Raw genomic sequence first — 23,726 nt, forward strand, 5'->3', positions numbered from 1 at the left:
TCAGTCCTAGCTGAGTTGCACAGGGACAAGGACACACAATCACTGTGCAGCACTACTAAGGAGGAAAGAGAATGAGATGATATAATGAGGAGATGAGTGTCCATGTGTACGAAGGAACACTAGTGATCGGGGCACATCGGTCTACCTCATTCTAGAGAATCAGATTAACAAACCCTCTTCTCCCCCGGTCTTCACAAAAGGGGCTCATTATGCCGCTGGCTACAGAACAGGATTCTGGCTCCCCATCAAAGGGGAACCCGGACCAATCAGCGGATTTAGGACAGTTCGTGAGGCGAAGGACACAAAGCCGTCTTCATCATTGCATACCAGTGAAATTCTTCTAGAACAACGCTGGGGGAAAATAATTACAACATCCACTAATTGCCAATTAAAAGTAATTTCTCCAGAGAAGTGTGTGAGAGTGACGGAGGGCGAGAAGGCCCTCACCAACAACTTTTCCTATTTCTATTCTACCGACATTCGGGAAACGACGGCCGCGATAAAACCGTGTAATACGCCAATAATGGACTGATTACCGTACAACTCGTGACCTCTGGAAACATTGACGTCTCAGAGCTCCGCCAATCAGTGCCAAGCGGAACAAGCGAAGAGGCCAAAACACGCAATGTGGTGAAAACCAGCGTGCGGAAATGTCATTTATAATCCAACGTTCAGTCCATCAAGCCGAGTCAGTCTTACAAAGTGCAATTTAACCCCTTCAATACCGGGCACTTTTACTCCCTCCCTGCCCAGGCCAATTTTCAGCTTTCAGCGCCGTCACGCTTTGAATGACAATTGCGCCGTCATGCAACACTGTAACCATGTGAAATTTTTATCACACAAATAGAGCTTTCTTTTGGTTTTTGTATTTGCTAAGCAAAAAAAAAGACCGAAGATTTTGGAAAAGAAAAAAATCTTTCTTCATTTCTGTTATAAAATTTAGCAAATAGTTATTTTTTTTTCTTCTTCACTGATATGTGCTGTTGGGGCAGCACTGATGGGGCTGCACTGATAAGGTGGCATGAATGGGCACTGATATGCTGCATTGATAAACACTGAAGGGCTCCGACGAGGCAGCACCGATGGGCATCTACGAGGCAGCACCGATGGGCATCTACGAGGCAGCACCGATGGGCATCTACGAGGCAGCACCGATGGGCATCTACGAGGCAGCACCGATGGGCATCTACGAGGTAGCACCGATGGGCATCAACGAGGCAGCACCGATGGGCATCAACGAGGCAGCACCGATTGGTGGCACTGATGGGCACTAATGAGACTGCAATGATGAGGTGGCACGGATGGGCACTGATAAACAATGACTGGCACTGATGGGGCTGCATTTATAATCGGGGTGCGGTCACAGGAAAGCCAATTATTAGCTTTTATTTCCTCACACAGTGACAGCACCGAGGAAAGGAAAAAACGATCATTTGTTTACATGGGATCAGCTGCGATTGGACACAGTTGATCACATGGTTAAGGGCCAATGTCATTGGCTCTTTACCCTGATCGGTGATGCACTGTGTCTGAAGGACACAAATCACCACTGGTCGCCACACTGCGCGCCCCCGGGGGAATTGGTTAAAAGTGCAATTCTGGCCAAACAGAGTAACTGCTGTGTTAATGGTTAGTGAAATGAATGCAGTCAATATGTAGCGTATACGACCCTTTTATTCTAATAACACTTTTATTTATTGTGTTCTAGCGAAAATGAAAGTAGCTGCTTTAAACCCAAAAGCAAACGTTCATTATATAGCAATTCTTAGACGTGATGGCTGCATTCGTTTTCTTTTTTAGGCTATTTTCATTTGCTGAGCCAGCCAACAAGTCTTTATTTCACAAGCACATGCTTTTCAGCAGAATGCATCAGTTTACATGGATGAGAAAAAAAAATCACTCAACACTGAGCAGGTGTGCTTGCAATGATCAGCTTTATGCAAAACCTTTATCCCAAAAGAAAACAAAAAACAAAACTGTTTGCTGTAACTGATTATAAAGCGTGAGCTGGAGTTTGGCTTCAATTTGTTAGATAGACTAGCAGATTTAAATACACTAACACCCCCCTCCCCCCCAAGACTGACAATGCTGTTGTCAAAAGGTGCCCCCTGTGCTCCTTCATCCAGAGTGGGGGGGGGGGGGGGGGGCGCTCTAATACAGGAGGTGTGTTACCAGTCAGATCACCAGGTGAAAACAGCCAAAAGAAAACAAATGCAGCCACCACATTTAATGACTGGTAAGCTGCAGTATATTAACAGTAGAACTACAGGCAAAGCCTTTTTTTCATTTTGGATTAGACTTTGGGAAGCTTATAACCCATCAGTTTTTTTGCCATCTATGTCCCGCGGGGGACATTTCCCTTCACTTCCTGTCCCATAGCCAAACAGGAAGTGAGAGGAAATCCCTGCAAAATTATGAAATCCTTGGTGTCCCCCATAGGAAGATTTTCTGTCTATTCCTGTTATGTTGACAACTATTTTTTTTTTTCCCCACTTTCGGTGGTCATGGCAAAGGATGAATAGAGAGGGTGGATCTCCCCAACAGGTACAGGCAGCAATAAAAAGGGGGTGTTGATCTCTCCCCACTCCATCCAAAAAGGAAAACAAAAAAAAAAAAAAAGTTGCCTTTAGTTATATTTTAATCCCAGAAATGTATTGGTTACTTTTTGGTGACAAATTAAAAATCTAATTTTCAATGGTGTGAAGCAGAGTCAATAGCCAGTGGGGTCCACGCACACACAGACACACACAGACACACACAGACACACACAGACACACACAGACACACACAGACACACACAGACACACACAGACACACACAGACACACACAGACACACACAGACACACACAGACACACACAGACACACACAGACACACACAGACATACACACGCGCTTTTATTTGAATAGACAGGACACAGCAATGAGGAGGATTCTGGTGGAAGTTCTTTATGTCGCACATCAGGAAGCCAGCCTGTGATTTTATCTGTAATTACAGATAAAGCACAAAGACCAAAAATGATACGCTAAGTGCCTGTAAGGCCTCGTTCACGCGGGCGTACTACAGCATACAGCCATAGGGGGGCAGTGTTCGCACATCCCTCTGCAGGCAGTCCCATTCACGTCTACTGGGATGCAGCCGCTGCACAGACACCAGCAGATGCGTGCGGGGTTAGTGGTGCACGAAAATGAAAATTCTGGACTGAAGCCGAAAAACTCAGAATACATTTGACTGCAAACCGAAACTGAAATGGACAGTTTTTTAAATTTTTTTTAATAAATGAATGTGGTGGGCGTTTTTGCATTGAAGTCAACAGGGGGGCGTTTTTGCATTGAACACATCAACATGACTGTCCCAGTTGACACGAATGGGGCTGTCTGTACAGGGATGCACAGAACACCTGTGCAAGCAAACACGCTCCACACGGGAGATACGCTGTAGAGCGGCCATGTGAACGAGGCCTAAATATCTCCAGATGTCTAACTTTCATGGCACGTCTCCATAAAAAATAAAAAAAACACATCCTACGTTTTGCAAAATGAAAGTCTGTCACCAACAGCAACCAAAATACAGCTGTTATATTGCAAGTGCAGCTCAGAAGATAAAACAATCTGATCACCTGACATTGTTTCATAAACAACGCCCAGAGTGAGCTTTATACAGACACATGCCGGCACCCAATGCCAGAGCCCGGGGCCATTCATGCCGGACCCCTCCATGCCGGACCCCTCCATGCCAGACCCCCCTCCATGCCAGACCCCCCTCCATGCCAGACCCCCCTCCATGCCAGACCCCGGGGCCGTCCATGCCGGACCCCCCTCCATGCCGAACCCCGGGGCCGTCCATGCCAGACCCCCCTCCATGCCGAACCCCAGGGCCGTCCATGCCAGACCCCCCTCCATGCCGGACCCCAGGGCCGTCCATGCCAGACCCCCTCCATGCCGGACCCCAGGGCCGTCCATGCCAGACCCCCCTCCATGCCGGACCCCAGGGCCGTCCATGCCAGACCCCCCTCCATGCCGGACCCCAGGGCCGTCCATGCCAGACCCCCCTCCATGCCGGACCCCAGGGCCGTCCATGCCAGACCCCCCTCCATGCCGGACCCCAGGGCCGTCCATGCCAGACCCCCCTCCATGCCGGACCCCAGGGCCGTCCATGCCGGACCCCAGGGCCGTCCATGCCGGACCCCCCTCCATGCCAGACCCCCCTCCATGCCAGACCCCCCTCCATGCCAGACCCCCCTCCATGCCAGACCCCCCTCCATGCCAGACCCCCCTCCATGCCAGACCCCCCTCCATGCCAGACCCCCCTCCATGCCAGACCCCCCTCCATGCCAGACCCCCCTCCATGCCAGACCCCAGGGGCCGTCCATGCCGGACCCCCCTCCATGCCGGACCTCGGGGCCGTCCATGCTGGACCCCCCCTCTATGCCGGACCCCAGGGCCGTCCATGCCGGACCCCCTCCATGCCAGACCCCGGGGCCGTCCATGCCGGACCCTGAGACTTCCCGACTCTCTGCAGCCAGAGGAAGCCATCCTTGTTCTAGCAGAGTCTGGGAATACAGAGCAGACTCCAGAGGTAGAGGGAAGAGAATTGATGCTGCTGATAACTAAAGCTGAAGAGTATTATCCCCCCTCACTCCCAGGGCCGCATTATATGAGCCTGAACACCTCCCTTAGAAACCAGTGCCCTCCCCCTAGCAACCACAGTGCAAGAAGAGCTGTGTCACTGCGCCTGCAAGACAGATCCTACATACAGAGAGCTGAGGAAAGCCGATATGAGCAGAATAATAATCGTTATAATAATAGCAGTAATAATAGGAAGAGATCCTTAAAGCTGGCCGTACAAAAAACAAGTTATTTTTTATTCAGTCTGCGGGCTGAACACAGAATCTGACAGATTCCTCCATCCACACCAAACCGTGAAAACGAACAGATCTCCCAATGCGGCTAATGTAGTTTGACAGCTGCACTGGCTGCCAATCAAAATACTTGAACAGAGGCAGAATTTGATTGGATGCAGCTGCGGCTCGGCCAACTAAAGTTGGGGAGTCGGCAGTTACATTTAAAAAATAAATAAAAAATACAATGTAAAATTAACAAGGGACACCAACATAGTTGTATCTTTGATCTTAAAAACGACGGGATAATGGTGTTGTGGTAACTTGCCCCCAAAAAAACCAAAAAAAAAACAAGCATAATATTCTTAATATCACTAGAAAAAAAAAAAAAAAAGCCTTTGAAATGTGTTTGCAATATTTCCATCAGTATCACCAGCAAAGCAGCTTTATTATTATCCCATTAAAGAAGAGAATTGTGCGCTGCATTTCCAATTTCATAATTTGCAGCGTCACGAATGTTAATTCTCAATCACGAACGCGAGTTTACAAGACCGACCGCTTCCCGATTCCGGGAACATGCTTGTTTGTACTTTGACTTTTGTCCGATGGACTTGTGTTCACACGCTTGGAAAATCCGACAACAGACATTTGTCCGTGGAAAATTTTAAAACCTGCCAACAATTGTCCGATGGAGCGTACAAGCGGTTGGATTTTCTGCCAACAGCCGGTCATCACACATTTCCCGTTGGAAAGTCCGATCGTGTGTACGAGGCTTAAGGGGTTCTCAGGATGGGACAAAAATTTGTACAGTGCACGGCCAACTTAAAGAACAACTAATTGTTCCTCCTCATTGGCTCACTGGTTTAAGTGACAGCAGTGGGAGCCAATGGCTCCTTCTGCCGTCTCACCCAAGGTGCGCCGTACTTGGGCCTTAGGCTGCTTTCACACTGGGGCGGTATTCAGGCGTTACAGCGCTAAAAATAGCGCCTGTGTAACGCCTGAAAAAAACCGGCCCCTTTAACTCCAGTGTGAAAGCCGGAGGGCTTTCACACTGGAGCGATGCGCTGGCAGGACGGTGAAAAAAGTCCTGCTAGCCACATCTTTGCAGCGGTGAAGGAGCGGTGTAATCACCGCTCCTATACCGCTCCTACCCATTGAAATCAATGCGACACCGCGGCAATACCGCCGGCAAAGCGCCGCTGCAGCGGCGCTTTGCGGGCGGGTTTAACCCCTTTTCAGCCGCTAGCGGGGGTTAAAACCACCCCGCTAGCGCCCGCACACCGCCGCTAAAACGACGGTAAAGCGCCGCTAAAAATAGCTGCGCTTTACCGCCGACGCTGCTCCCGCCCCAGTGTGAAAGCAGCCTTAGAGGCGCTGTATAGGAGAAAAAAAAATAAAACTTGTGATGTGGCCTTGTGCCTTCTTACCCCAGTGGGGCTACCAGGCCCATAGTGTTAAGAGAACACACACATGAACTTTAATGGCATCCCAGTCTTAGTCCGTTGGGTTCAATATTGAGTTGGCCCAACATTTTCAGCTATAACAACTTCAAGTCTTCTGGGAAGGCCGTCCACAAGGTTTAGGAGATGTGTCTATGGGAATGTTTGACCATTCTTCCCGAAGCGCATTTGTGAGGTCAGGTACTGATGTTGGATGAGAAGGCCTGGCTCTCGCAGTCTCCGCTCATATTCATCCCAAAGGTGTTCTATCGGGTTGAGGTCAGGGCTCTGTGCAAGGGACTCCTACTGCAGCTCTATTTTTATATGATATAAGCGCTTAATTCATTGGATACATGTAAGTTCATTACTTATTTTATTAAAAAATTTTTTAAACGGATTTACACTATTGTGGCCCTCATTTCTTTTCTATATGAGTTCTACAATGTGCGTTGAAGTTTAAAGTGGAAGATTTTCCCATCGTTTGAGTACTTGGTTGAAAATTCCTTGGAGAGTCTTTTATGTTGGATAAACTCTATATAAGAGTATTCTGAAGTCTGATTGATCCTTCGAATGTATATTCGCTTGGATCCATTCTATCTGGTAAGCCTACATCCTATTTGGTGATGGATATACCACAGGGTGCCTGCATGTGGTCTTCATAGGAAGAAGGTGGATGGCTCTTTCCCTCTCACGTGTGGATTGGATTTAATTTGAATCAAATAATAGACTTTTTTCATATTATAAATTCTTTGGATTTTTTCATATTATAAATTCTTTGGACTTTTTTCACAATATTTGATTTCTTTGGTTTATCATATTTTTTCATTATTTCATGTAAGCGTGGTGCAGTCTGGGAAGCACTACGGAATGTTATTTAATCTTGACACTTATACATTATTGTCACATCACTAAGTGGTTTTAATATAATTTTTTTCTTTTAGCGCTACACTATAATTTAACGCAGGGCTCTGTGCAGGCCACTCAAGTTCCTCCACCCCAAACTCGCTCACCCATGTCTTTATGGACCTTGCCTTGTGCACTGGTGGGCAGTCATGTTGGAACAGGAAGGGGACATCCCCAAACTGTTCCCGCAAAGTCGGGAGCATGAAATTGTCCAAAATGTCTTGGTATGCTGACGCCTTAAGAGTTTCCTTCACAGGAACTAAGGAGCCAAGCCCAAACTCAGAAAAACAAACCCCCCCCCCTCCACCAAATGGTTTCGACCAGTGCACAAAGCAAGGTCCAAAAAGACATGGATGAGTGAGTTTGGGGAGAAGGAACTTGACTGGCCCGCAGCTGACCTCAACCCGATAGAACCCCATTGGGAGGAATAAGAGCGGACACTGCGAGCCAGGCATTTTCGTCCAACATTAGAGCCTGACCTCACAAAATGAGCCGCTATAAGAATGGTGAAACACCCTCCTAAACCTTGTTGACGGCCTTCCCAGAAGAGTTGAAGCCGTTATAGCTGCAAAGGACGGAGCCAACTCAATATTGAAACTTACGAGACTAAGACTGGGGTGCCATTAAAGTTCATGTGTGTGTAAAGGCAGGTGTCCCAATACTTTTGGTAATATAATGTAGAAGGATAAAAGGTGAGATCTGATTGGGCACTAAACAATATAGTTTAGGTCGGATGTGGGTGTTTTTTTTCTCCTCTGTTCACCGTACACCAGGGGTCTCCAAATTTTCCAAACAAAGGACCAGCTTACTGTCCTTTAGACTTTAGGGGGCCAAACTGTGGCCAGTGGGAATATAAAAAAAAAAATTCTGGAATCAGTGGGAGTAAACCGTGCCCCATGTTTGGTATTAGGGGGAGGAATCGTACCCCATTATTAATGCCAGTGGTAGGAATTATGCTCCAATTTGCCCCCATCTTCTGATGGCTCCTTCCAGCAGGATAATGCACCATGTCACAAAGCTCCAATCATCTCACCACCGGACAAAGAGGTCCCTGTCCTCCAATGGCCTCCACACTCACCACATCTCATCCAATAGAGGACATTTGGGATGTGGGGGAATGGGAGATTGGCATCATGGATGTGCAGCCAACAAATCTGGGCGCAAGACTCCTGATGGGGGGGGGGGGGGGGCAATTCATACACAGGTCCACTTAGCCAAAAGGCTTGGCGGGCCCCTCTCCTCATGATCAACGAATACTAGGCAAGGGGAGGAAGGGACCTAAGTGCCACACACACTTCCCATAGACTTCAGGGTCAGCCCAAAGGGATGGACATGGTCACCAACAATACTCAGGTAGGCCGTGGTGATTAAACCATGATCAATGGGTACTAAGGGGCCCCAAGTGTGCCAAGAAAAGATTCCCCACACCATTACACCCCCACCACCAGCCTGAGCTGGTGATACCCCATCCCCCACACCATTACACCCCCACCACCAGCCTGAACCGGTGGATCCATGCTTTCATGTTGCCGACACCAAATTCTGACCCAACCATCTGAATGTCGTAGCTGAAATCCAGACTCATCAGATCAGGCAACGTTTATCCAATCTTCTATTGTCCAATTTTGGTGATCCTGTGCCGATTGTAGCCTCAGTTTCCTGAAATCTGACAGGAGTGGCCCCCGGTGTGGTCTTCTGCAGCTGTAGCCCATCTGCTTCAAGGTTCAATGTGTTGTGCATTCAGATATGGCATTCTGTATAGATGGGTGTAACGAGTGTTTATTTGAGTTACTGTTTTTTTTATCATCTGGAACCAGTCTGCCCATTCTCCTCTGACATCAATAAGGCCTTTTCCTCCACACAACTGCCGCTCACTGGATATTTTCTCTTTTCCCCACCATTCTCTGTAGAGATGGTTGCGCGTGAAAACCCCAGTAGATCAGCAGTTATTGAAATACTCAGACCGGCCCGTCTGGCACCAACCACCATGCTACATTGAAAGCCACTTAAAATCCCTTTCTTCCTCAGTCCGATGCTCGGTTTGAACTTCAGCAAGTCGTCTTCACCATGTCCAGATGTCTAAATGCATTGAGCTGCTGCCATGAGATTGGCTGATTAGCAATTTGTGTTACCCAGCAATTGAACAGCTGTACCTAATAAAAAGTGGCGGGTGAGTATATACATATATACACTGACATCTATGGAACTACCAGAGTATGCTGGACAGTGAATAACGGTATTGAAGAGAAGACATAATGTTTCAAAAATCTAACAAATGAAAAGAAATGTATGACGAGTGAATAACGGGGGACTGAGACTATGAAGATAAAACTGCAGAGCGTCTCACAGATTTCGCTGGTTCTCAGGCAATCAATATGCTCATTATTAATTCGTATTTACCAAAGTGCAGCCTGTGTGCTTATGGAGGAGATTCACATCGTCTAACAAAACTTCAGCCAAACGGCTAAACAACTGAAATACATGAAGTGGATGTGAAAGCTTTTAGCCAATATTAAAATTGTTCAGATAGTGATTTACACTCTTATCAGCGTGACCACTATTCACGTTTGCATGTCCCGTGTCACCTGCCTACCACTGGGACTATGAATACGTGTCCTCACCCCAGTCGTATCGTCCCTCCTCACTGCCACACCAGTTATATCGTTCCTAATCACAGCCACACCACCAGTCATATCGCCCCCTCCTCGCCGCCACCCCAGTCGTATTGTCCCTCCTCGCCGCCACACCAGTCATATCGCCCCCTCCTCGCCGCCACACCACCAGTCATATCGCCCCTCCTCGCCGCCACACCACCAGTCATATCGCCCCTCCTCGCCGCCACACCACCAGTCATATCGCCCCCTCCTCGCCGCCACCCCAGTCGTATTGTCCCTCCTCGCCGCCACACCAGTCATATCGCCCCCTCCTCGCCGCCACACCACCAGTCATATCGCCCCTCCTCGCCGCCACACCACCAGTCATATCGCCCCCTCCTCGCCGCCACACCACCAGTCATATCGCCCCTCCTCGCCGCCACACCACCAGTCATATCGCCCCTCCTTGCCGCCACACCACCAGTCATATCGCCCCTCCTCGCCGCCACACCACCAGTCATATCGCCCCTCCTCGCCGCCACACCACCAGTCATATCGCCCCTCCTCGCCGCCACACCACCAGTCATATCGCCCCTCCTCGCCGCCACACCACCAGTCATATCGCCCCTCCTTGCCGCCACACCACCAGTCATATCGCCCCTCCTCGCCGCCCCACCACCAGTCATATCGCCCCTCCTCGCCGCCACACCACCAGTCATATCGCCCCTCCTCGCCGCCACACCACCAGTCATATCGCCCCCTCCTCGCCGCCACACCACCAGTCATATCGCCCCCTCCTCGCCGCCACACCACCAGTCATATCGCCCCCTCCTCGCCGCCACACCACCAGTCATATCGCCCCCTCCTCGCCGCCACACCACCAGTCATATCGCCCCCTCCTCGCCGCCACACCAGTCATATCGCCCCCTCCTCGCCGCCACACCACCAGTCATATCGCCCCCTCCTCGCCGCCACACCACCAGTCATATCGCCCCCTCCTCGCTGCCACACCACCAGTCATATCGCCCCCTCCTCGCCGCCACACCACCAGTCATATCGCACCCTCCTCGCCGCCACACCACCAGTCATATCGCACCCTCCTCGCCGCCACACCACCAGTCATATCGCCCCCTCCTCGCCGCCACACCACCATTCATATCGCCCCCTCCTCGCCGCCACACCACCAGTCATATCGCCCCCCTCCTCGCCGCCACACCACCAGTCATATCGCCCCTCCTCGCCGCCACACCAGTCATATCGCCCCCTCCTCGCCGCCACACCAGTCACATCGCCCCCTCCTCGCCGCCACACCAGTCACATCGCCCCCTCCTCGCCGCCACACCAGTCACATCGCCCCCTCCTCGCCGCCACACCAGTCATATCGCCCCCTCCACGCCGCCACACCAGTCATATCGCCCCCTCCTTGCCGCCACACCAGTCATATCGCCCCTCCTCGCCGCCACACCAGTCATATCGCCCCCTCCTCGCCGCCACACCAGTCATATCGCCCCCTCCTCGGCTCCACACCAGTCATATCGCCCCTCCACTAGTCATATCGCCCCTCCTCGCCGCCACACCAGTCATATCGCCCCTCCTCGCCACACCACCAGTCATATCACCCCTCCTCGCCGCCACACCAGTCATATCGCCACACCAGTTATATTGTGCATAATCACTACCACACCAGTCACATTGTTCCTAATAACCACCACACCAATCATATTGTTCCTAATTACTGCCACACCAGTCATATTGTACCTCATCACCGCCACACTGTCCCTAATCCCCAAGTATGCAAAATCTCAAGGCACCACAGTCTAAAATGGAGTCCATCACATCAGAAACCCCCCTCTTCAAATCAGGGTCCACCATCCACATTGGAGTCCTTTTAAATCAGTGTCCTCAGTATACACCCACCTTTACAGTCCTCACCCCCCCCCCCCACCCCGCCTTCACATCAGTCCTCACCCCCCCTTTTTACAACAAAGTCCTCATCCTCTTCTTACACATCAAAGTCATTTGTTGGCCCACCTGCGCCACAGAAACACATGGTGCTTTGCAAAATAATGGCACATAGTGCAGCACCTGAGAGGCTCAGTGGGCACCACGGGGTGCGAAGGTATCCTGGTTGAGAAACGCTGAAGTAGACTAAAGCGTAATCTTAGTGTTCGCCATTCTGCTTTAATTGCAAACTCTGTGGGCCGTCTCTCTTACTTTGATGCCACCAGCGGTACATCTGCCGGATTCTCCTAGTGACACGAAATCCTCCTCACTAATCCGCAGGACGTCAGGATAATCCAAAATAAGGAACCAGTCTTCCTGGAAACCGCATGGGTTAATCTGGCGTTTTTTCCTCCTCGTTTCACATCCCGCAGTCATCAACCTCCTCTGCACATTAATCTTTAAAAGCCAAAGTAAATGATATGTGTGCAGCCCCATCTTCACTACTTACAATGAGCACTCAAAGGTGGAAGCCAGAGAGAAGAGTGGGAAGATGACCCCCCCCCCCCCCCCCCCCCAAAGAGACGTTTGCCTTTTCATTTTCATTTTTTTCATTTTACTGAGAAATGGGCTAATTTCGGAATAACTTGGGCAGGAGGCGAGAATGAGCCGTCTCCCTCCCTCGGCCTCTCTCCCGCAGCGCACGCCTCTGTAGTTGAGCAAAATTCATCACCCTATCCCCCTTCCAAAATAAAAGCCGCCTGAAGAGATGTACCCGCCGCCCTCACATCCCCGATAACACCTCGTGTGAACAGCAACATAGGAGACTTTCTCCAGCTCCATCGCTGCACTGCAAGCATCAGACTGGAGAATGTTTCACAAGATAATCCCCTTCCTCGCACAAGAGGCTTAGATGTGTGGCCAGAGAACATGCCATATGGGCACAGCCAGTACATGGCAGGTTCATATATAGTGAGATCTACCAATCTGGTGTAAAGAGATAAAATCCGGGACAAAAAAGAACAATATATAATCTGCACACATGAAAAAATGCAAACTATACAATGGGGAAAATAATTATATGATCCCCTGCAGATTGTATAAGTTTGCCTGCTTACAAAGAAATGAAGGGTCTATCATTTTTTTTATCATAGTTGTATTTAAAATAATAGACACAGAATATCAACCAAAAATTCAGAAAAAACACAATACAAATGTTATAGAGTTGCAGTTCGGTGAGTAGAATAAGTATTTGATCCCCTACCAACAAACAATAATTCTGCCCCCCACAGACTGGCTACAGTAGGTGCTCATGTGGTACACAGATTAGCCCTGTCAATGTAAGAAGGTAATCCTAACGACAACTCGTATGTATAAAAGTCACGTGTCCACAGAATCTCTTTCTTCCATTCAAACCCTCACCATCATGGGCAAGACCAAGGAGCTGTCAAAGGACATCAGAGACAAGATTGTAGACCTGCACAAGGCTGGAATGGGCTTCGGCAAGAAGCTTAGTAAATAGACAATCATTAGAGTAATCCGTATTTATCGGCGTATAACACGCACTTTTCCCCCCTTAAAATTGGGGGAAAGTCGTGGGTGCGTGTTATACACCGATCCCCACTGTCTGTGAGGCTAAATTACTGAGCGCTGCCGAAAAAGACCGAGCGGCGCCGAAAAAAGACCGAGCGGCGCCGAAAAAAGACCGAGCGGCGCCGAAAAAAGACCGAGCGGCGCCGAAAAAAGACAGAGCGGCGCCGAAAAAAGACAGAGCGGCGCCGAAAAAAGACAGAGCGGCGCCGAAAAAAGACAGAGCGGCGCCGAAAAAAGACAGAGCGGCGCCGAAAAAAGACAGAGCGGCGCCGAAAAAAGACAGAGCGGCGCCGAAAAAAGACAGAGCGGCGCCGAAAAAAGACAGAGCGGCGCCGAAAAAAGACAGAGCGGCGCCGAAAAAAGACAGAGCGGCGCCGAAAAAAGACCGAGCGGCGCCGAAAAAAGACCGAGCGGCGCCGAAAAAAGACCGAGCGGCGCCGAAAAAAGACCGAGCGGCGCCGAAAAAAGACAGAGCGGCGCCGAAAAAAGACAGAGCGGCGCCGAAAAAAGACCGAGCGGCGCCGAAAAAAGACAGAGCGGCGCCGAAAAAAGACCGAGCGGCACCGAAAAAAGACCGAGCGGCGCCGAAAAAAGACCGAGCGGCGCCGAAAGAAGACCGAGCGGCGCCGAAAAAGACCGAGCGGCGCCGAAAAAGACCGAGCCGTCTGCTCGTAGTCCCGCCTCCCTGCTGTTTCTGGAGCGAGTGCTGCCGAAAAAGACCGAGCCGTCTGCTCGTAGTCCCGCCTCCCTGCTGTTTCTGGAGCGAGTGCTGCCGAAAAAGACCGAGCCGTCTGCTCGTAGTAACGCCTCCCTGCTGTTTCTGGAGCGAGTGCTGCCGAAAAAGACCGAGCCGTCTGCTCATAGTCCCGCCTCCCTGCTGTTTCTGGAGCGAGTGCTGCCGAAAAAGACCGAGCCGTCTGCTCGTAGTCCCGCCTCCCTGCTGTTTCTGGAGCGAGTGCTGCCGAAAAAGACCGAGCCGTCTACTCGTAGTCCCGCCTCCCTGCTGTTTCTTGAGCGAGTGCTGCCGAAAAAGACCGAGCCGACTGCTCGTAGTCCCGCCTCCCTGCTGTTTCTGGAGCGAGTGCTGCCGAAAAAGACCGAGCCGTCTGCTCGTAGTCCCGCCTCCCTGCTGTTTCTGGAGCGAGCGCTGCCGAAAAAGACCGAGCTGACTCTACTGTGTACCCGGCTCGGCTCGCAGTCCCGCCCATACTGGGCGGGACTGCAAGCCGAGCCAAGCCGAATAACACAGTAGAGTCGTGCCGCTTTGTCCTTTTCGGCGGCGCTCACCCGGTCTGTCTCGGCGGCGGGATATTTAAACATGGGCAAGCTGGAAATGACACTCTGCAAGGCTGTAAACAGCGGTGGGCAAGCTGCAAATGACACTGATCATTCTGCAATTATGGACAAGGCTGCAGATGCACACTGATAAGGCTGCATTGACGGGCATTTAAATGTAAGTTTTTTTTCCCCTTAAACTTCCCTCCTAAAACTTTTTTCCTTAAAATGCCCTCCTAAACTTGGGGTGCGTGTTATACGCCGGTGCGTGTTATACCCCGATAAATACGGTATTCGCAAATAGAAGAAATACAAAATAACCATTAATCGCCCTCTGAATGGAGCTCCATGGAAGATTTTGCTCCATGGGGCAAGGAGGATCACGAGAAAAGTGAGGGATCAGCCCAAAACTACACAGGGAGGAGCTTGTGAAGGATCTCAAGGGAGTTGGGATCACAGTAACAAAAAAAAACAAAAAAACATTGGTAATACAAAACGCCACCATGGACTGAAATCCTGCAACGCCCTCAAGGCCCCCCTCCTCACATGTACAGGCCAGTCTGAAGTTTGCCAATGAACACCTAAATAAATTCAGAGAAGGATTGGGAGAAAGTTCTGTGGTCAGATGAGACCAAAATTGAGCTCTGGCATTAACTCAACTCGCTGTGTTTGGAGGAAGAAAAATGCTGACTATGACCCTAAGAACACCATCTCTACAGTCACACATGAAGGTGGAAACATGATGCTTTGGGGCTGTTTCTCTGCTAAAGGTACAGTTGGAATTTGCCGCATTGAGAGGCCAATGAACGGGGGCCATGTATTTTAAAACCTTGGATGAGAACCTTCTTCCCTCAGCCAGAACACTGAAGATGGGTAATGGATGGGTCTTTCAGCATGACAATTACCCAAAACCTACCGCCAAGGCAATAAAGGAGTGGCTCAGGAAGAAGCACATTAAGGTCATGGAGTGGCTTAGTCAGTCTTCAGACCTTAATCTAATAGAAAATTTATGGGAGGGAGCTGAAACTTTGAGTTGCCAAACGACAGTCAAGTAACCTTAAAGCGGAGGTCCACCCTAAAGTGGACCTTCCGCTCATCGGAACCCTCCCCCCCTCCGGTGCCACAATCGGCACCTTTCAGGGGGGAGGGGGGGGTGCAGTTACCTGGATAATCCAGGTAACTGCACCCGCTTCCGGGATAGCTCTCTGCGGAAAGGGGCGTAACTTACGCCCCTTTCCGCAAGTGCCCGCCCCTTCCCGCAAGTGCCCCGCTGCCTGCTGGGAAACACACAGATCCCAGAGGCAGCGGGGAGCGTCCTTATTGCGCAGCGCGATTCGTGCATGCGCAGTAGGGAACCGGGAAATGAAGCCGAAAGGCTCCATTTCCTGATTCCCATACCCAAGATGGCAGCGGCAGGACCCGACAGACGACCTAGAGATCGGCTTCGGGTGCCGACATCGCAGGCGCGCTGGACAGGTAAGTGTCACTATTTTAAAAGTCAGCAGCTGCAGTATTTGTAGCTGCTGGCTTTTAAAAAAAAAAAAAAAAGAAACGCGGAGTCCCGGTGGACTCCCGCTTTAAGTGTTTAGAGAAGATCTGTAGAGAAGAGAGGACCAAAATCCCTCCTGAGATGTGTGCAAACCTCATCACCATCTACAAGAAACGTCTGACCTCTGTGATCACCAACAAGGGTTTCTCCACCAACTACTAAGTCATGTTTTGCTTGGGGATCAAATACTTGTACCATTTGTATCATGTGTTTTCCTCAGGATTTTTGGTTGATATTTTGTCTGTCATTTAAAATACACCTATGATAAAAATTATAGACCCTTCATTTTGTTGCAAGTGTGTGGACAGGGCCTGTGTATCCCCGTGTGGGTAAACACGGCCCTCGCACAGGTGTACACTGTAGTACGACCCATGTGAATGAGGCCATACAGTAGGGTAACCATGAGGACCTCCAGATGTTAGACAGAGATCCATGAGGATAGTCTAAGGATCCGAAAATATACCCTTGGTACAGACAGGCATGGTCTGACAGACAGACAGACAGAGCAGAAGTGACTGCTTGGATACAGAATAAGGCCTCCTACTCAAAAACTCGCCTTGCCTAAGAGATGGCCATGTGGAAGGCAACCTTGTGAGAGAGAGTAGACAGGGAACGTCCCTGAGAGGTTCAAAGGGTGGTTTCTGGAGAATTGACAGAACCAGGTTATGATCTCACAAAGTCAATGGGAACATACATGGGCAGCAATGTGAGTGACACCCTGTAAGAGGGCTTTCACAGAGAGCAAGGCAAGTGGTCTTTGAAAAAGGACTGCTAGGAATGAGATTTGACCATTGATGGTGCTTAAGGCCAGATGCTGAAACAGATCAGACTAAAAGGACAGGATTCATCCCATGGGAGTCTTTGCTGGCACTGAATTTCATGCCTAGTACCAGAAGAAATAAGACTGTCAGGTACGAAGGCAGACTTTGTGAGAAGTTTATTTCCTAGCTTTCAAGATTGTAGGGGGTAACTAAATTAGGTAGGTCCACATCCTTCAGAACATGGGATTCAACAGCTAGGCCATTAAAGCCAGCAACTGAGATGGCGGTAAACCAGTTCATGGCACTGAAGATCTGTATGATTTGGGAAGGATTGTGATCCTATTACCACTTAAGCCTGGGGCGGGATGCCCTCATATATATAGATATAGATATATATATATATATATATATATATATATATATATATATATATATATATATATATATATATATAGCGGAGCAGGCAAGTAAAGAGTCTCAGATAAGGAAAATTGTAGGTCAGATTGAAATGATCCTACGCAGTCAACCTGGGTATCTATTGCAAAGGCTAGTTGAACCCCAGACTGCTGTTGAGCCTGGAAGCCAGAAGGTCAGTTTCCCAGGTCCTAATGCCAGCGAAAACACAATTTACAGCAGTGGTCTCCAAATGGTGGCCTAAAGGGCTGGATATGGCCCTTTGCTTGCCTTTATCTTTCCCTTAGGGCACTATTCCTCTCACCAACAACGGGGCACCATTCCTCCCACCCCCACCAATGACGGGGCACCATTCCTCCCACCCCCACCAACGACGGGGCACCATTCCTCCCACCCCCACCAACGACGGGCCACCATTCCTCCCACCCCCACCAACGACGGGCCACCATTCCTCCCACCCCCACCAACGACGGGCCACCATTCCTCCCACCCCCACCAATGACAGGCCACCATTCCTCCCACCCCCACCAACGACGGGCCACCATTCCTCCCACCCCCACCAATGACAGGCCACCATTCCTCCCACCCCCACCAACGACAGGCCACCATTCCTCCCACCCCCACCAACGACGGGCCACCATTCCTCTCACCGACCATGATGGGGCTCCATTCCTTCCACCGACACCAATGATAGGGAACTATTCCTTCCCTTGATGCCAACAAGCTGTCAACTATTCCTCCACTACCAATGGTGGGGCACTATTTACTCCCATTGTTGCTGGAGCATTTTCTATTCACACTGGCCACAGTCCACCCCCACCCCTCTTGAATTTTGAAGGATAGTAGACCGGCCAACTATTCCTCCAAAAATGGTGGGGCACCATTCCTCCCACTGACACCATTGATGGGGAACTATTCCTTTCCTTGATGCCAACAATGCGCCAACAATTCTTCTAATTAATACCAATACCAATGATGAGGCACTATTTACTCCCATTGTTGCTGGGGCATTTTCTACAAAACACTTGCCACAGTCAGGACCCCTTACATTTTTAAGACCGCCCTTTTTTAGAAAATTGAGACCCCTGTTTTATAGGAATCATTTTTCCATGCTACATTTGTTACCGGAGGGATAAGCAGAACAGTGTTTAAAAGGGAGCCGAACTGAAAATAAACAAAAGCAGAGAACGTCCTCCATTGATAGAAAAAGCTCATTAGTGATAACTTTTAGAAGCGATGTGCCAGCTGTTATTAAAGCATATTGGCTATACAGCTCCTGGGATTTGTCCAATGCAATGTTAACAAGACGGAATAATATTTGATTGCCGAAGGAACTGAACACCGTGGTAAACACATTGCAGAACATAAAAACATTTATCAACTATTCCGATCTGTGCCAAGCTGAGCGACCTCAGACTAGACAGCCCTGGGCTTACCATGACCAGTAAAAAGAGGGGAGACGTGGCTACAGCCAGGGTGCATATAATCATTGATTTTAAATTATTAAATCATTTATTTTAATAAAATGCTTTTGGAGTAAAGATAGTATTCTATTTAAGATACATTAATAATTTACTTTATTCAGCATGAAATAGCATGTGGCTGAATATTCTGCAATATTTACATTTTTGGTAAACTCATATAATGAATACAAGCTCTGCAAGCTGAAATAACATGCACTGCATTGATGCATTCACACAGTTTCACAGTAACCATGAGATAAAACAAAGTTCAGGAATATTCCTTTATCCCATTGTACTGTCTATGTACACTTCAAACAATATGATTGAATCGGTTCCGATATCGCCTTTTTACTAACCTGACAGCTTATAAATAGGAAAGCTTCATTTTGTTTGCAAATATTAAAGATTTTAATTACCAGCAAGAATGAGTCCTTACATTTAAAGAGCGCCTGTCATTTAAGATCCATCATGGCAGTGCCTGTCAGTGGTCATCCACTCAACACAAAAGACACAGTTCCCAAATTCTTGGAGCAAGGTTAAGCCTTCTTTTTAACGTTTGGGAGTATGACTCTTGTTTTTATTAAAATAAAATGTATCTTTGGTATTGCACAAGGTCGGTGCGCCCTCCTTGTTTTTCTATATGTTTCAGCCATCATCCACTCGCCTGCTGCCGCCATGTCCCTCACCTTGTTGCGTCATCGCCCCATCACCAGCCGTCCCATTAAAGTGAATGGAACGGTCGTAAGCCAACGGCGGGTAAAGTGAGGAGGAGCCAACGGCGGGTAAAGTGAGGAGGAGCCAACGGCGGGTAAAGTGAGGAGGAGCCAACGGCGGGTAAAGTGAGGAGGAGCCAACGGCGGGTAAAGGGAGGAGGAGCCAACGGCGGGTAAAGGGAGGAGGAGCCAACGGCGGGTAAAGTGAGGAGGAGCCAACGGCGGGTAAAGTGAGGAGGAGCCAACGGCGGGTAAAGGGAGGAGGATTCAACGGCGGGTAAAGGGAGGAGGAGCCAACAGAGGGGGAGCCAACTGCGGGACAGAGGGGGAGCCAACTGCGGGGCAGAGGGGGAGCCAACTGCGGGGCAGAGGGGGAGCCAACTGCGGGGCAGAGGGGGAGCCAACTGCGGGGCAGAGGGGGAGCCAACTGCGGGGCAGAGGGGGAGCCAACTGCGGGACAGAGGGGGAGCCAACTGCGGGACAGAGGGGGAGCCAACTGCGGGACAGAGGGGGAGCCAACTGCGGGACAGAGGGGGAGCCAACTGCGGGACAGAGGGGGAGCCAACTGCGGGACAGAGGGGGAGCCAACTGCGGGACAGAGGGGGAGCCAACTGCGGGACAGAGGGGGAGCCAACTGCGGGACAGAGGGGGAGCCAACTGCGGGACAGAGGGGGAGCCAACTGCGGGACAGAGGGGGAGCCAACAGCGGGACAGAGGGGGAGCCAACAGCGGGACAGAGGGGGAGCCAACAGCGGGACAGAGGGGGAGCCAACAGCGGGACAGAGGGGGAGCCAACAGCGGGGGAGCCAACAGCGGGACAGAGGGGGAGCCAACAGCGGGACAGAGGGGGAGCCAACAGCGGGACAGAGGGGGAGCCAACAGCGGGACAGAGGGGGAGCCAACAGCGGGATAGAGATGACATTTGCTCTTTAAAAATTATGATTTAAATCAAGCCTTTTTATTAGTGATTTAAATCAAATCCACCCTGGGTATAGCATAGAAATTCTTATTATTAAACAGGATTTATATAGCACCAACAGTTTGCGCAGCGCTTTACAACAGGGCAGACAGTACAGTTACACAACAATTCAATACAGGAGAAATCAGAACTCTGTTTTGTATAGATGATATACACACAGGAGTCCGAACTATCCTATTTCTGATGAATTTGGGGTATTTTTATGGCATCTGCAGTGTGACCAGACGCTGGTTGCAGGGAGGGGGGGGGGGGGGAGGGGGGGGTCATCTGGTGACCTTGTTTTGTGTGACATCTGATTGGAGCAATGCAGTGACAGTCGCCACCATTCTGCCTCCTGGTACAAAGTGACAGCATGCAATCCTGTGTACTGCCATCACGTGAGATTACAGAACGCACTACGGAGCTTTTAACGGCTTTGCTTACAGATGGCAAAAAAAAAAAAAAAAAGCTTCCACCTGACTATAAATTCTGTGTACAAAAAGCTGAAGTGACGATTACAGATTCAGGCCAGGGCCAGAATAAATCGCTCTGCCAATAGAGACGGGGCCCCATCTGCATAATTATACACAACAGACGTGACACTCCGCACATAATTAGAGGTTCAAAAACGCACTGGAAAAAAAAAAAAAAACACAACACAAAAAAATAATAAAAACAAGCCGTCTTCTCCGCTCGGCTAATGAATGCGCAAGGAGGAGAGAGTCCTTGGGGTAACCTAGCAACAAGCGGAGATGGTTATCTGTCTCGCAGGCTGATCCTGTGACTGGGAATCATTTCAAATTACGGCTCCGACAGCAGCACGGTCCCCTCCACCGCCAAAGCAACGCTTTTCCCTTCATATAAACAGCAAAACAAAAAGCTTTCTACTCACCCAGCGATGACTGGATCATGGCCCCGGATTTCTGCACTTCGTCGAATTTGGCGAAAATGACATTCAATCTGTAAACAGAAAGAGAATCATGAGAGAGAGGCGGGAGGGATTGGATAGCGAAGATCGCGGCTCTCCCCCACGCCAGCGCACAGCTCCCTCTACACTCCGCACTACGAATGTCTGCTCTGGATTTTCTGAGCAGGGCAGCACGGCACACTTTTCAGGAGAATAATAAATGCCATCCGCCAGAACCTCGGCTATACGGTAAAAATCCTGCACGAGCCGCAATTCCTGGCTGCTGCCGCCACCAAGAGGAAAAAAAAAATAAAAAAAAAATAAAGCCGATTTTCCTCGCTCCGCTAATTCCGGACGTCTCCAGCCGCCCCGCTCAAAAGTGATTTATAAACAGAGAAGTCTCAACAATGAGATGCTCTGACACTGGAGGAGGCAGCGATCCAGATTAGCAGGACGGCGTCACACACAAGGAGCTGCAAAGTACACCAGGCTCGTTAAAGGGGAACCGGCACCGGAAATTCGATCGGTTACACCATACGGGATTCTTGGCTACTCTGATCGCTGGTTCTCAACCCTCAGTCCTCAAGTACCCCCCCCCCCCCCCCCCAACAGGCCATGTTTGCAGGTCTTCCTTTATCTCGCACAGGTGCTTTAACCACATAAGCCCCGGACCAGCTAAAGGACCAGGCTCCCTTTTTGCGATTCGGCACTGCGTCGCTTTAACTGACAATTGCGCGGTCGTGCGACGTGGCTCCCAAACAAAATTGGCATCCTTTTTTCCTCCCACAAATAGAGCTTTCTTTGGTGCTATTTCATCACCTCTGTGGTTTTTATTTTTTTGCGCTATAAATAAAAATAGAGCGACAATTTAGAAAAAAATTCAATGACACTCGTCACTTTTTGCTCTAATAAATATTCCCAAAAAACATTAAAAAAAAATTTCCCCTCAGTTTCGGCCAATGCGTATTCTTCTCCAAATTTTTGGTAAAAAAATAAAAAATAAAAATAAAAAATCGCAATAAGCGTTTATTGATTGGTTTGCATAAAAAGTTATAGCGTCTACAAAATAGGGGATAGTTTTATGGCATATTTATCAATAATTATTTTTTTACTAGTAATGGCGGCGATCAGCAATTTTTATTGTGACTGCGACATTATGGCAGACATGTCGGACAATTTTGACAAATTTTTTGGGACATTTGCATTAATACAGCGATCAGTGCGATTAAAAATGCAAAGATTATTGTAAAAATGTCCCTGGCAGTGAAAGGGTTAACCCTAGGGGGCGGTGAAGGGGTTAAGTGTGACCCAATGTGTCTTTTACTGTAGGGGGGCGTGGCTTGATGTTGTGACATCACTGATCATCGTTCCCTATGGCAGGGAACAGATGATCAGCGACAGGCAATTAGGAAGCATGGGGAGAGGTTTGTTTACACTTACCTCTCCCCGTTCTTCAGCTCTGTGAACTGATCGCAGGACACCGGTGGCGATCGGGTCCGCGGGTACGGAGCTCAGGACTGGGTCACGAGCGTGCCAGCGGAGGCCATTCCGCCTACGTATATCGGCGTGAGGCGGTCCTTAAGTGGTTAAATCAGAGTCAACGGCTTGGTAGTTTGGACAGCCATTTTATCTAAGAGAAATTCCCGAAAACATGGCCTGTTGGGGGTACTTGAGGAATGAGATTGAGAACCACCGATCTACAGAACTACTCTCACTAAACCTGCAGTCTATGGTCAACGGCTTGTGTATAGCGCTACTAAAACGACAACAATTAGGGTTGAACCGATACCAGTTTATCAGCGAGTGCCGATACTTTCAGCCAAATACTCACCCCGATACCGAGTACTGATACTTTGCAGTGCGATTTGCATCAATACAAAACGAAGGGTAAAAATTGCACTGCAAAAAATCGCATGCAGCTTCCCCAAACGCGTGTGAATCTAGTATAGATCGGGAAGCGCCATCTTGTGGGCAGTTTACTAAAAAGGTTATTACGCACATTAAAGTGGTTCTAAAGTCAGAAGTTTGTTGTTTTGTTTAACCACTTAAGGACCGCCGCATGTAAATATACGTCGGCCTGCCTTCCAGCGGGTGGGGGGGTCCGATCGGACCCCCTCACGCTGGCTGCGGCGGGTCCGTTTCGCTTCAGGAGCGATCCAAGATGAGGGGTTGGCCGTTGGTTTCTGGCCATCCCCTCTCGATCGCTCCTGGCGAATGAGAAGCTTCCCCTGCCTGTGTAGTGTAGACACAGGCAGGAGGAAGTGATGTCACTCTCCTCGGGGCGGTCTTTTTGACCGGACGGCGAGGAGAAAAGACATAGTAAGTGCACCAACACTACACTGACATATGGGTACACAGAGGCACACTGTCACCCCC

The 23,726-nt window shown here is 49.6% G+C and overlaps 1 protein-coding gene across 2 annotated transcripts in view; it reads right to left on the bottom strand.

Moving 5' to 3' along the window:
- CLASP1 (cytoplasmic linker associated protein 1) overlaps positions 1–23,726 on the bottom strand; it is a 233,225-nt gene that overhangs the window by 184,100 nt on the left and 25,399 nt on the right. The window contains exon 5 of one of the 2 annotated variants that reach the window (XM_077449691.1): positions 21,336–21,403. In XM_077449691.1, the coding sequence (XP_077305817.1) occupies positions 21,336–21,354 (19 nt within the window). In that variant the 5' untranslated portion in view covers positions 21,355–21,403. Of the gene's footprint in view, positions 1–21,335; positions 21,771–23,726 lie in introns of those variants that run through there. The other variant, XM_077449692.1, reaches the window with a different exon arrangement.

This window comes from Lithobates pipiens, unplaced genomic scaffold (genome assembly GCF_037356315.1).
Source record: "Lithobates pipiens isolate NorthernLeopardFrog02 unplaced genomic scaffold, aLitPip1_a1.2 Scaffold_22, whole genome shotgun sequence".
Lineage (NCBI taxonomy): Eukaryota > Metazoa > Chordata > Amphibia > Anura > Ranidae > Lithobates > Lithobates pipiens.